Source organism: Phalacrocorax aristotelis, chromosome 2 (genome assembly GCF_949628215.1).
Source record: "Phalacrocorax aristotelis chromosome 2, bGulAri2.1, whole genome shotgun sequence".
Taxonomy (NCBI): Eukaryota; Metazoa; Chordata; class Aves; order Suliformes; family Phalacrocoracidae; genus Phalacrocorax; species Phalacrocorax aristotelis.
Genome location: NC_134277.1, coordinates 155476993 through 155490299, shown reverse-complemented (window position 1 = coordinate 155490299; position 13307 = coordinate 155476993). Strand labels below are relative to the sequence as shown.

General features: G+C 40.3%; 1 protein-coding gene across 1 annotated transcript in view; it reads right to left on the bottom strand.

Annotated features, from left to right (window-relative positions):
• The window catches only part of FER1L6 (fer-1 like family member 6), a 101102-nt gene that overhangs the window by 10025 nt on the left and 77770 nt on the right, over positions 1–13307 (bottom strand). Inside the window, exons 30-37 of the mRNA XM_075085760.1 lie at positions 12457–12588; positions 11299–11424; positions 10138–10265; positions 8190–8360; positions 6888–7048; positions 3703–3845; positions 3037–3125; positions 1015–1113 (exon numbers count right to left, since the gene is read on the bottom strand). Coding sequence (XP_074941861.1) covers positions 1015–1113; positions 3037–3125; positions 3703–3845; positions 6888–7048; positions 8190–8360; positions 10138–10265; positions 11299–11424; positions 12457–12588 — 1049 coding nt within the window. The remainder of the gene's footprint in view (positions 1–1014; positions 1114–3036; positions 3126–3702; positions 3846–6887; positions 7049–8189; positions 8361–10137; positions 10266–11298; positions 11425–12456; positions 12589–13307) is intronic.

Below are 13307 nucleotides of genomic sequence, written 5' to 3'. Positions count from 1 at the left end.
CCAGACTGCCCTTATGCTTACTTTGTATTACTTATAATGTTCCTGTAATTTTGAGAACCTGCAAAGTGGAAAATTTCATCCCTTCCCTGCTTCATCAGTTCCAGTGGTCCCTCCTCCAGCTCTTTGCATTTGGTCATTGGCAATACTGCAACAGATTTTCAGGGAAATTCATTCTTCCATATGCCTAGCACTGTACAAATTCAGATTTTTCCAGAACTCCACAATGACACAATTCATATTGGCATATTATTCCCCCTCTCTAGTAGTGGAAACACAGCAAGAAATCTAAGACCAGTCTCACATCTGAGATTTCCAGTACTCCCTACTGCCAGTTATGCCATAATTCCTCCCACCCCTTTCTGGTACTTGTATTCAAATCCTGCTCAGAACCAGGAAGTACAAAGCAGTACTCCGAAACAGTAAATTTAAGAAGTAATCTGCTACGATCGCAGGAGAAAGCTGGTTTGAGTGTCAAGCTCCCCTTTCACTCTCTCTCTTTCATTTTATTTATGTGATATGTCTTACTGATTATCCCAGTAAGACCTGTGGAGCTGTGAAAGACACTTTGTCTGCAGCGGGAAAGAGATGGAGAGCAGAAAAGTGCCCACACGATGTTCTCCGCAGCATGGCCATGTTCATTCACCCACACATGCTCCCCACATGAGGTTAGAATATATTTTCAGTATAAATAGCCTAGAGAAGACCTGCCTTCTTGTTTCCAATGTGGCCACAGTTACCTTTTCTCTGATTACATCAAACATCTCTGCATCTGTGTAAGCTCTTACAGTTCAAGATCTGTAAGTGTTTGATCTCTGTTTGCTAAACTGTGGGCTTGGTTCTCTTCTTGTGCTGTCTCTGCCTGAGTGAGAAGTAACAACTAGAATAATTTTACAGTTACTTGTTTTTAAGAACGGGGGAAAAAAAAAGAAGCGGTATCCAATATAGATGAGTAATTGGGCAGGCATTTAGAGCAAAGTGAAGACATATCCTGAAGACATATCCTGAAGAACTTACCCTTTTACATAGATATCACTTGATTTTTGCCCCGTAAAGATATTTTCATCTTCTAGAATTACATCCTCTGTATTCCAGATTATTACCCTCAGTTCATAGCTGAAAAAGAAAAGAAAGCAGGCCTGTGTATACTCAAGCCCTGGTCAGACACTAATGTAAACCTCTATCAAATCGTGCTTTTATAAAGTGATAAATGTTGTATTTGTGCAAAACTCTTAAAATAGCATCATCCTCAGGCTACTTCTGTTTACAAGAATCTAGTCATAGTGTGGGAATGGTGGCTTCTTTCAGCCTTTGAAGCATGCCAGACAACAGTGGGGTCACAGGCAGCTTCAGAGGGATAGAAAATTCCTTGCTTTTTATGTGCCTGCTCCTTTTCAATTCTTTTCACAAAAAAATGCTGCAGTGAAAAAAGGCAAAGTTGATCTGAACACATCATCAGAGCAGTCTCCAGAACAGCAAGCAGCTTGCTAATGAAAAACAGAGCTACCTGGGAGGTGCTTTTCAGAAGAAATGCCTAAAAAACTTTGTATTTGGTTGGCGTATTTTTGGTGCAATCCAGTGCATTGAAAGGGAAGAGTTTTTTATGGTGGCCATCCAAAGCTCTAGAGGCTTGAACTGAAATACAGATATTACAGGTGACATAAAAAATTGGTACTCAAAAATTTAGGTATGCCTTGAGTCATTGTATGAACTGCAAAATTATTTTAAAAACCCTATGTTTGAGAACATCAACATATGATTTTTCTGATATGACATGTGTTGTCTTGGAAATAGGCTCAATCTCAGGTGTGAAAAATTTTGCCCCAGAAGTTAACAGATATCACAGGCCATGGAACTCTTAAGGAGAAGACGACCATGAAAACCAAGCCTCTGCACTAGCCAAAGAAACTTTTATATGCAATACTCTGTCAGCTCCTTGTTCAGTCGAAGATTGTCAGTAAGTGTTTTCATGAAGTGTTTGAAGTCTTATGGAGCCTGGAGCCTCTTTTGCTGCAGCAAATATGCATTTCTCAGTAAAATGTGTAACTCGTGTTTGCATGTTTACTTTCTTTCTCGTAATTAGTAGTTTGACAATATTTTTCCCTGCTTTTGTAGACCACAATAATTGCAGCAACATTTTGGTTTTGTGGTATGATTAGTTTTAAATTTGGATTTTGTTGGAAAATGCTTGTTGTTAAGGAGCTTTATAGAAAGTTCTGGTCTGAAAAAAGTAATTGTTACATAGACTGTTATTTTTGTCAAATCTTGGCTTTTGTAAAAGGTAAGGAAAAGAAACAAGTTTTTATTACATTGTTTCTTGTTCAAACATTAATAATACACAAATAATACCTGATGCTGCTTCAGACATAAAATTCTCAGGAAAGGCCTCGGTAAAATATTGGAATAAAGCTGATACTGGGTGGGCTGAGAACTCTGTTGCTCATTTTTGTGTTTCAATTACAAACATTCACTTAGCTTGAAGAACTATGTGTAGTGTTGCATATAAAGCAGTATCTGTGTGAAACTTGAGAGGTTATTCTAAATGTATATCTTCTGTCTGTTGCTGCTTTATGTGTTTCTTCATCTTATCTTTGAATGAAGTGCTGAAAATCCATTAGGTGTAATACTATTGCATCAGATTAAAGATCTCAACCAGGGTCAAGTAAGTTATCTAGCTGAAAGAGGTAGTGAAACCAGAATTACTTCTTTCAGCTCAACAAGTGGATGATAACATCAGAATTATTAAGGGACTCTTGCCTCTAGCCACCTGCAATCTCTCTATGAAAAAGGGATACCTTTCTAAAAGAGGCATGTGATGTCCCTTGATGCAAAAATCACCATGTTTTTTGAGTTGTTTGGTGGAAGAGATCAAACTAGATGCTCTCTTTTTACTTAAAGTCATGTGAACCTAAGAAAACATTTCTCAGGATCACAGAAGTTTTTTGTGATAGCTCTTTTCATAGTTCTTTCCAGACACTTAAGAAAGACTCAGTCTTTGAAGACTTATGCCACTGTGCTGGGAAGAAAGCAGAGTATTACCCTTTGGGTTTTCTTGGTGAAATGTCCACCGGGGGTCCTGGCAGAGGCATATCTTCAGGAAACATGTCGACCCACATCCGTACACGACCCTTGAAAACAAAGAGATAAACATCTCCGTAACCCTAATTTAGAGAGACTTCAAAAGGCATTAAATGTAGTTCTGACATCCAAAACCATCGCTTTCTTATAAGCACCAACCAGCTCACTATCCTGTAACTATGATTTCATCTATAAACTTACTATACAATATATTTTTTTCATACACACATTTTATCATTCTCTCAGGAATTTGGTGAAGTTGGAGTTGAGCTCAAACATTGGCAAGTTCAAGGTAAAAGCCATATGAAAATAGGACGTGATGAAAGGATTAAAAAGAACCAAAGCCCAAATACAAGCAGAGTTTGTGTTAACTTAATAAATTAAAGCATTTAAAAGAATGAAAATATGCAGTCACACCTTGTGTAATTACTGTGTATTTAGGTAACTGGCTGTATATATATACATGTGTGACAATTTCCAGGTTGATACTGTACGAAGTCTCATGTATGGTACAGTATTTGGATGCTGTGTCTCTAAGTTTGCAGGTACAAATAGAAACCACAGCAACTGCAGGAAAGAAAAACTGCTCCTGGGTCTACCGTCAGCACGATCTCTGAGCTGCTCTACCTGTTCAATGCCTGGCTTATTCTTATGGTAGAGAGGCCGAGTCTCAACATGCTCTGGGACCAGTTTGTACCCAGCTCCAGGGATTTCTTCCCAAGCGTGTAATACCTTTAAGGAAAGATGTTCATACGATTCAACTGGCTCCTCTATAGGAAAAAGTAAAACAAAAAGAACAAAGACAGCTGAATTATAATATTAAATCTCTTGGTAATATGTTCCATTAATTATTAAAGCTGATCATTCAAAATCAGCTTGGGTTAAAAGGAATGTTTTCTATATCCCAGCTAAGTAAAGAAGTGTCTTGGAAATAAGGATACCCACCAGGGTAACTAGGAGATTAGCAGGAGATTAACTCAGGCAGCAGTCTATCTATAAAACACAGTGAATCATTTCACTATTACAGCAGCAGTTTCTAACAGGAAGGTGGTAGAAATCTGTGAACTACACTTTTTACAGAAAAGTGCAAATGTGAGGCCTTTATACAGTTCATGAAAGACAAGGAGACTTGGATTTTGACAGACCTGACAGTAAATAGGCACTAGGAGTCATATCTACAGCTCATTTTGCCTTGTGATGGCAGCACATAAGAATCCCCTGGAGAACCGAATCACACCTCATAGGAAAAGGGTTGAAGTCCATGGGCAAGAACATGCTACCTCCTGACCAGCTCAGCTTGGGCATTGGAGGAAGGGAGACCCCAGAGAATGGCAGCTCAAGGAAAGACCAATGCTAATAGTGAAGGTAGGGTGGATACTGGAAAGCAGAGGAAGCCTTTGAGCTCTTCAGCTTCTATTTCCTCACTTTTTGTGTGGGCTCCACACAAAAGGAAACCAGACTTTTGAAGAGGGATGTCTTTTACGTTAGGAGAGCAGCACCTAAGAGAGAAGAAAGTGAAGACTCCTTTCTGTCAGCAAACAGTTATCACTTTTCCTGCCGTGTTGCTATCTCTGATTTGCTGGTAGGAGACAAAAGGTTTGTTTGGGTTTTAAACAGCAGGTATTAAACTCTTCTCAATGCCTCAGAGAGGGAGGAAAGATGACCCTATGGTTATGAGTCCTAGTTCCCTCTTGTGCACAGATACGTGTTTGAGACATTGTGGTTTAACCCTAGCCAGCAACTAAGCCCCAAACAGCCTCTCACTCACTCCCCTGCCAGTGCAGTGGGGGAGAGAATCAGAAGGGTAAAAGTGAGAAAACTTGTGGGTTGAGATAAGAACAGTTTAATAATCTAAATAAAGTAAAATGGTAGTAGTTGTAGTAGTAGCAACAATAGTAATAATAATAATCATATACAAAGCAAGTGATGCATGATACAATTTCTCACCACCCACAGTGATTGCTCCTCCCTGAGCAGCTATCGCTGCCTCCTGACCAACTCCACCCGGTTTATATACTGACCATGACATCATATGGCAAGGAATATCCCTTTGGCCAGTTTGGGTCAGCTGTCCTGGCTGTGCCCCATCCCAGCCTCCTCGCTGGCAGGGTATGGGAAGCTGAAAAGTCCTTAACTAGTGTAAGAACTACTTAGCAACAACTAAACCATCACTGTGTTATCAACATTATTCTCATATTAAATACAAACACATCACTACACCAGCTACTAGGAGGAAAATTAACTCCATCCCACCTGAAACCAGGATAGAGTGGTGTATTTCATCTAACTTTAGCCAGCTAAAAGCAAGGTCTTTAGCCTGAGATACTCAGTCAGGCAGCCTCAATAGCAAGGACAGATTGTTCCATGATAATGCATATAATCTCTCAGGCACCTTTCTAAAGATTGTTTTCACCCTCTGAAGATGCTTATCTCTTCCCATTGGCTACAGGTAGTCCTAGACTACCTGGGAGCAGTGGTCAGGCAGTTGGACTAGATGACTGTTGTAGGTCCCTTCCAACAGAACTATACTATTCTATTCTATTCTATTCTATTCTATTCTATTCTATTCTATTCTATTCTATTCAACTTCTATGCTCCTACAGCAATGTAAAATTTTTCTTTTCCTTGCAATTTAAATCTGGATGTAAGGCCCACAAGTATAATTTTCTCTACCTGTAAAGTGGAAATGGTACTACTCCCCCGTTTCGGTACTCCTCTATATGTCAAATCTGTGGTCTTTGTTAGTTTTATAGACCCAAATGATGACCAGCACAGGAACCCAGAAGGAAATAAAGACCCAGATGTACTTGTCAGAACAGCAGTCTGGATAAGGATCATGCAGAAGACTGTATGCTGTAAACTACTTCTTTACAATGTTGAAAAACTTGTGTACATAAAGACTTTGGATCTTGCCATCTGGTTCTGTATTTCCTTGCTTTTGGTTTCCATCATCTTGTCTGAGGCTGGTTTGTGTGAAGCTCATTTTAGTGAACCAGAGTTTTTATCAAGAGATCCTGTTGCTGGCAGTCTTGGCCATCTGCCAGTGAAGAAAACAAACAGCAATGCTGGAGTCACAAATCTCTCTCAGGCCAAGAAACCAAAAACACATCAACTCTTCTCCCTTCAGCAGTGCTACCTGAACAGCCTTCTAGTCGAGGTGAGAGCTATATTTTGTAGCTGCCAAGGGGAATTTTGTTGAAGACAGATAAACACAGATAACGGAGTAGAGGTTTCCCTACACTGCCAGGTGTCCACTACTATCTCCAAGACCAGCTCCTCTTCTTCCTCCTTGAAAGTCTCCATCCTCACACCTCTTTTCCTTACCCTAAGGGTAAAACTGAATCATAGAATGGTTTGGGTTGGAAGGGACCTCCAAAGGTCATCTCTCCAACCCCCTGCCATGGGCAGGGACATTTTCACTGATAGCTCTGTCCCATTCCACCTCTGTGTGATACGGACAGTCAACTTATTGGTAGCTTTGCCCTCTTTTTAATCTGGGGGCTCTGAAAGCAAGTTTTGCCTTGCCCTCTGGATTCATGGACCCCACAGATACCTGGATTTACACAGTGCTGTGTTAGTGCTTCAGAAAAGCAGTCAAAGTGGTAATAATCAAGAGGAAGAAAAAACAAAAAAATATTAGCAATAGCTAATATACACACAGCCTTCATCACCACCGTTATATGAGTATTTCAAAGCAGAGACAGGTTCCAGTAATCTGACTTTAGAGTGCATAGCACAACAGGCCCCCGCTACAGCTTGGGCAGGCTGTTGGTACTGCTACAATGCAGATGAATAATAATGAACTACATTACCGTTCTCATCTTCTGTGAAGACTGTCTGTCCCTTAAACACTTTTGTTCCTACTTGTATCTCTCCTGGCCGCATGAAGGGTCCACTTATTCTGTAGTCCTTACACAGCTTGGTGAGGATCTCACTTGGCTTGGCTGCATCTCGCCATGCATTGTATCCTTCTCTGCAAGGAGGAACAGAGACTGAAGAGAAATGGGTGAGGCTTTCCTTCAACAAAGTGCACAGGCAAATCAGGACTTCCCATGCAGAGGGAAGCAGCTTTGTGGTCAGAGGCCCTGACATCTGCTCAGCAAATTTTTCCTTTGAATTGTCCAGAACTACTTTTCTCTCGAGGCACCCACTCTGTCTGCTCAGGTCCTGGGGCCAACTACTCGCCAGGGGGTTGAGGCAGCCTTACCCACAGCTTAGATAAAGTAGCCGAGGCACTGGCATGTTCCCCAAGAGGAAAAGGACCAGAGCTTTTTCCCTGTTCTACCTAAAGGATTCAAGTCTACACCTCCATTTAAGGGGATGTGTTCTGTTCCTTCCGCGTGCAGATGAGAAGCCGAGGTTATCTGGGACCTGGAACAAGCACGTAAAGAAATACCTCACACTGGAGTTTGAGCTGGCAAGGGAAGTCTTGGGGTTTGGACTGTGCCCCTGGATTGCTTTTTTACGTTGTTTACCCTTTGTTTGTAGATAAAATAAACAGTCATAGGAGAAGAACCAGAAAGCTACATCTCCCAGGTTAGCGCCCCACCCCAGGGCAATGGAGTTATTTTAATTTGGCTTTCTCTGCATTAATTAATCTTTGTGAACAACATCCTTGAGAATGCAGCTGTGTAACAGGTACCAGGAACTCAGCACCACCACCTCTGTGACCAAAGGCCATGCCAGCAGCCTCTCTCTGCTCCCGCTCCCCCCGGTTCCACGCCAGTCCCACTGGCCTTGCTGCAATCACTCCACTTGCAGCTGACTAATGGAGAGCAGGGTAGAGCCCTGTCGTGACTTCTCTGACATATTTTTTTTTTCCATTTGCCCTTTATGCCTGTCCAAAGGCAGTTTATCAAGCAGGTATGTTATACATATGCTGTTTACTCTCTAAAATACTTGGTGAACAGTGTTGTTAATTTTAAAATATCCACTTTCTACCGAGGCTGGCAGCTACCTAAAGCCACTGCTAAGCTCTTTGGTGAATTTTAATTAAAACACCTCCTGTGACACTTTTGTGCTGGGGAAAGCATAATATTTAGCCACATCTGGACTTTCTCTTTCAAGTCAAGTCATTCACTATATGTTCTGTTGCTGTCTGAAGAAGTACTTACATTTCATATTGACTTTGTAACCCACAGGTAGCTCGGTGCATGCTGTAGAAACGATTTTCCAAATCAATTTTAGTCTCTCCAATGAGATCATCTGTTCCCACGAAGTCATGGTCATAGATCAGGACTGTGAGCAAGGAATCCTTGGGGAACGTAGCTTGGATTTCAAATGATCTAGAGCAAAAAATAAGACCTATGTGCAGTCAAATCAGTTTTGAAGCCTAAAAGACTAAGTTAATGAATACTGTGCAAACAACCTGTGGACAGTGTCTCTTAAAATAAGCAGTGGGGTCCTTTGGTAGTGGGTTTTTTTCAATGAAATATATGAACATACTGGAAACACACAGTGCAAAAGTATTTTCTTTCTCCTGCCTACCCTGTACAGTACCTACCTACAGTGGACAGAGCAATGGAACTGAGCTGGTCAGCTGCAATGATTTATCCTGAGTTCAATAGAGGTAAAAGTATGGAAATTATAAGGCAAATGAAGCTGGATGTAAGAGTTCTCACACGCTTTTCAGAACACCCAAAAGGCACATCTGAGTCTTCCCTGTTTTATTCCAAAAGCTCCAGGTTAAATATTGAATATAAGAATCTGGGGCACCCAACAAAATGATCAGGCAAAAGCTTTAAATGAGTCTCAAAAAAGCAAAGATCAGAATTCCCTTTTCCCTCAGTGCATTTTTCAGGGACAGGAATTATCTTCGAGATGTTTAGGGAAGCTGAAAATATAAAAGTGATTTTAAAAGGGATTTGACAGATTAGTGGAAAACAGGACATCCTCATCAGCACAACACTGGTTCCAGGTTTCTCCAAAACACAGGCAAAACTGAGCTTCGTCTCCTGAAGGACGAGTTTGCTCCTTTCTCTCAAAGTGGGCAAAGAAACAGCAGAGCAGTTTTTGGAGGAGAGAGAGAGGTTTGGGAATGGTCTGGGATTGCTAGATGTTGGTGGTGCCATGCTGACCAGGGCTTCTAGGATGACAAGAGGTGGTTACCATGACTGATGCGTTACTGCTGCAAAGGAGTTGCTGGTCCAGTCACCCCAGTGCTGCCAGTGGCAGCAGCAGCAAAGACTATTCAAATGAACAGCCCATTCCTAACCTTGTCCAAAACCAACACTGGCAATTTCCCATTCTGTCTCTATGCATCTATAATAGCTGTGCTTTACAGTTTATCATAATCACAGTTCAGTTGAGATGGCATGCTATGGAGGGACCACTCTGTTCTTGTCTTGTCTCCTTACACTTTTTTCTTTAAGTCTCTGCTTTTGCACACAGGACCCTGGCCTAGGAGGCTTTCAGTCCAACATAGTATAGTTTCTCTGTCTTAATGTTCTTACGGAACAACTCCATCCCAATTCAAAACATTTTCAACCTTCTTAAAACAGGGAAACTTACTGGCAAAATTTCACAGCTATTAGCATTAACAATATAAATAAGTATAAGGCATTGATAACACAAGGTTGATGTTTACTGACAGCTTGCTCCTTTCTCTCCTGTTCAGAAGACTGTGTGGGTTCAAAAAACTAGTTTTTTTGGTCCTAGTCCTAAAATGATGAGATTTATTTGGCACTCTGTTCAACCTCAAATAGCAACAAAGTTTGTGAAATCACACTTTACTGTGCTGATATTTATTTCACTTTAAAGTTAAAAATCGCATTAATTTGCACAGGCAAGATAATTTGTTGTCTCATTTCCTCTCATGCACCATTTTGCAAAACCTCTCACAGATTGCATTCCGTGATGTGTTTTGACTGGTATGAAGATGAAACAATTTATAATCATACAGGATGACACCAATTCTCAACATTTTAACCAGTAAAATTACAAAACATCCAAACAGGCAGAAATCAGCATAAAACACAAACACATTGTAATACTAATAGTAATAGTCATGGCAAGTGATAAAGCAGAAATCACCCCTGAATAAGAAAATAAGCCATCACTGACCTTCCAAATACTGGGTTTAGCTGCTTAGGGATGTAGTTTTCCCTGTCTTTAATTTCCGTGTTGCCCAGTCTCAGTACAATATAGGGATCTGACTTGCCATCTGGATCAGCTGGGCTGAGGTTTAATGCCTGTTAGGAAGAAAGACTGTGTCCTCAAGAAGCTTACTTAAATGCAGCATGGTCACAACACAGGACTGTGGGTTTTCTACCCAGTTCTGGGTGTTCTGGAAGCGCAGGGGTTTTGCTTGCCTTGTGTAATATAAAATTTGGCATTTGGATTTGCAGGCTACTGGGAAAAGATGATCTGGAGGAGACGAGAGCTTGCAAAGGCGAAGCAGATGTAAGTGCAGTCCCACCACTAAGATGGAAAAAGAGATGAGCATGAGAGGCAACACTGAGGAAGAAGCTGGCTGCACAAGTGCATGTAGGAGTGAGGGAAGGTTTCCCAAAACTATTGATCCAGACCCATGAATGGTGCAAAACAACTCTTCAGACTGTATTTATGAGACAGCTTGGAAGTCTTTATATTCAGGAAGTAAAGCAACATCTTCCTATTCTTCTCGTCTGTTCTGTTTGTCATTGTCTCTTTGCATGCCATTCTTCCCCTCTTAGAACACCTGCACCTCTCTTGTCTCTCTGAAATATCAGCTCCTTCTACCCCTTTGACTTCTCACATTGGGCTCCCTCATCATCTCGTCCTCTATATTTCTACCTCTTTCTCTACCCCATAACTTATTCACAACATCTACCTTTGATTACATGCACTTCACAGCACTTAAACAATATGTTCCCATTTCCCCCTTTCTGAGAAGGCTTTGCTTAAATGTGTGTCATTTTGAAATAACTCTACTGATTAAAATTGGCTAGAACATATTTTGGCTGGAACAGGTTGTCCATACTATGCTAGTTGTGTCACTAGCCCTTTCAGTTTTAACAAGCAAAGTGATTCTCCAGTCTTGTGATTAATCATGAGGAATATGTAATGTTTTCTACTCTGAACACCCATTTCTACAACATGAAACATTGTCTGAAATATGTCAAAAAAATTTCTAGCACACAGAGAGGATTTTCAGAAGCTTCACTGCAAAGACGTTGGAGGTAAACTGAGTTGAAGAGAAATGTTCAAGTTATTTCAAGGTTAAAGGAACATCTGTCTACTTACTGCCACAATATAAACCCTGATGAGGACTTTGATGGAGTGGTTTAGTGGTATCCCTTGCAGGATGCGGGGCTGCCCTCCATCTAGCAGGCTGCCGTCCTCAGGACTTGGGTATATGCAGAAGGAGCCCTGAAATACAGTGTCTTTTATCTCCCTCGAAAACAGATCAAGTACAATATAAAAACAACCCTTTGAATGCAAATTAAATATCATTTGTGCAGCCTGTGCTGCAGCACATACATATACACAACACATTTTGTGGTACCACTCAAAGGGAACACAGGCTTCAGTGCACTAAACATCATCTTTTAAAATGTCTTTGATCTATAACATGGTACTATAATCATACCTACATTATGGCAAGAAGTACTTGCATGCTCTTAGCTCTCAATTTTATTATTTAAAGGACTAACACCTGCAGGTGTTCTAAATCTAGTTTTCTTAGTATTATGATTCTAAAAATAATATTTTGCCCTTAACTGTGTTTGAAAATTGATAATTCCACTGAGTTGGTTTTACAACAGTGTGACTGGAATCCACTGCATTTTTGCAGCCGCTATACAACTTATATAAATCAATATGGACTCAGGCTGCTGGGTAGCTCATACTGCCTGAAAGCCAATAGCAAGTAATTTGAACAGAAATTTGCATTGCAAACTAATTGAGGTATCAATGAGTTTAATCAGTTCCTCTACAAAGTGCTTGAAATCTTACTAACATTATTCGTGCTTTGAACTACATTTTCAGATTGCCTAATGGTACCCTGGATCAGGCTGTGCAATTTTTTCCAACCGGAGTAGCTGTAAGGGCCTCCATTGAAATTACTGAAAATTACATATAAGCTGCTGTAACTGATAGTGCAGTAATAAAGTTGCATTAGCGGAATCCAGATAACATAATATATCTCTTCTTCCCCTTCTGTGATTTGAAGCTTTTTTGTAATTCCTTGTTTCTAAACAACAGTGAGCACCTGGTGCCGGAGGTTGCTTTCATCTATCAGATAATGGGAAAGGAAAAATATGACTTGAGATGCAATAAAAGAGATAACTACTTACAACAGACTGTCAATGTATTTTTGTTTGATCTTTGGTATACCTGAAATATGCATGAAGACATAAAAGTCTGTAAAATATTACCCATTTAATCAACATTAAAATTTACCTTAAATTTTCCTATTATTCTGTCTTCAGAGTCAGCATGAACTTCATCATTCGATTTTCCTCTTAAGAGCTGGAAAGTTTTCACCCAGTCCTCAAAGTTATTAAATTCACTCTCCAAGTCTCCATCATAAATCTTTGAAAATAGGAGAATGCTTACTTTTTGTGGTGCAGTGAATATATTTATAGCAACTTTCTTATTACAAGATGAGATGACTAGAAATCAATTTTGACTCAAAATAGAGATTTTAATAAACCCAAGGTTTTGCAAAAGTCCTTGAGGAAAAGAAAAGTTAATTCCCCACTTAAAACAGGAGCAGTTTTGTCCTTAACCAAAGTCCTAGGGGGAAGGGCCTAGACTAGCGCCATCTCCTAAAAAGTGGAAACAGCAGTTTCAAATTCCCCGTTATTCAGCTACAACCTAATCCAAGCAGTCCTAATCTTTTCAAACCTCCTCATCTCTCCAGTCATTTTACATGACCCATATAGTTTTCTTTGAAATCTTTCTGTTGTTACCCAACCAAATCTAATGTAAGCTGAATATTACCTCCCTATCAGGGAGGATGCACAAGCAGTTACAGAAATGCTTTCCATATACTTTTTAAAGTCATTCTTAATAGGTTGTAGTATTTCCAACGTGAAATTTGGGATTTCCAACTTCAGTGTTTTACAGGTGAACAACAAAACTGAATTTTCACTTAAGCCTCTCTGGGTGTGTCCAAACTGGTAAATTGAAGGTCTAAGGCCAAGCAGGCCACATCCACCCTATGAGACCTTGGTTTCCTCTGGGCCCCAAGTGCTGATGTGCATTGTCACTATCATTTTGTGTGTTTTATTCATTTTCAGGTGTCTGAA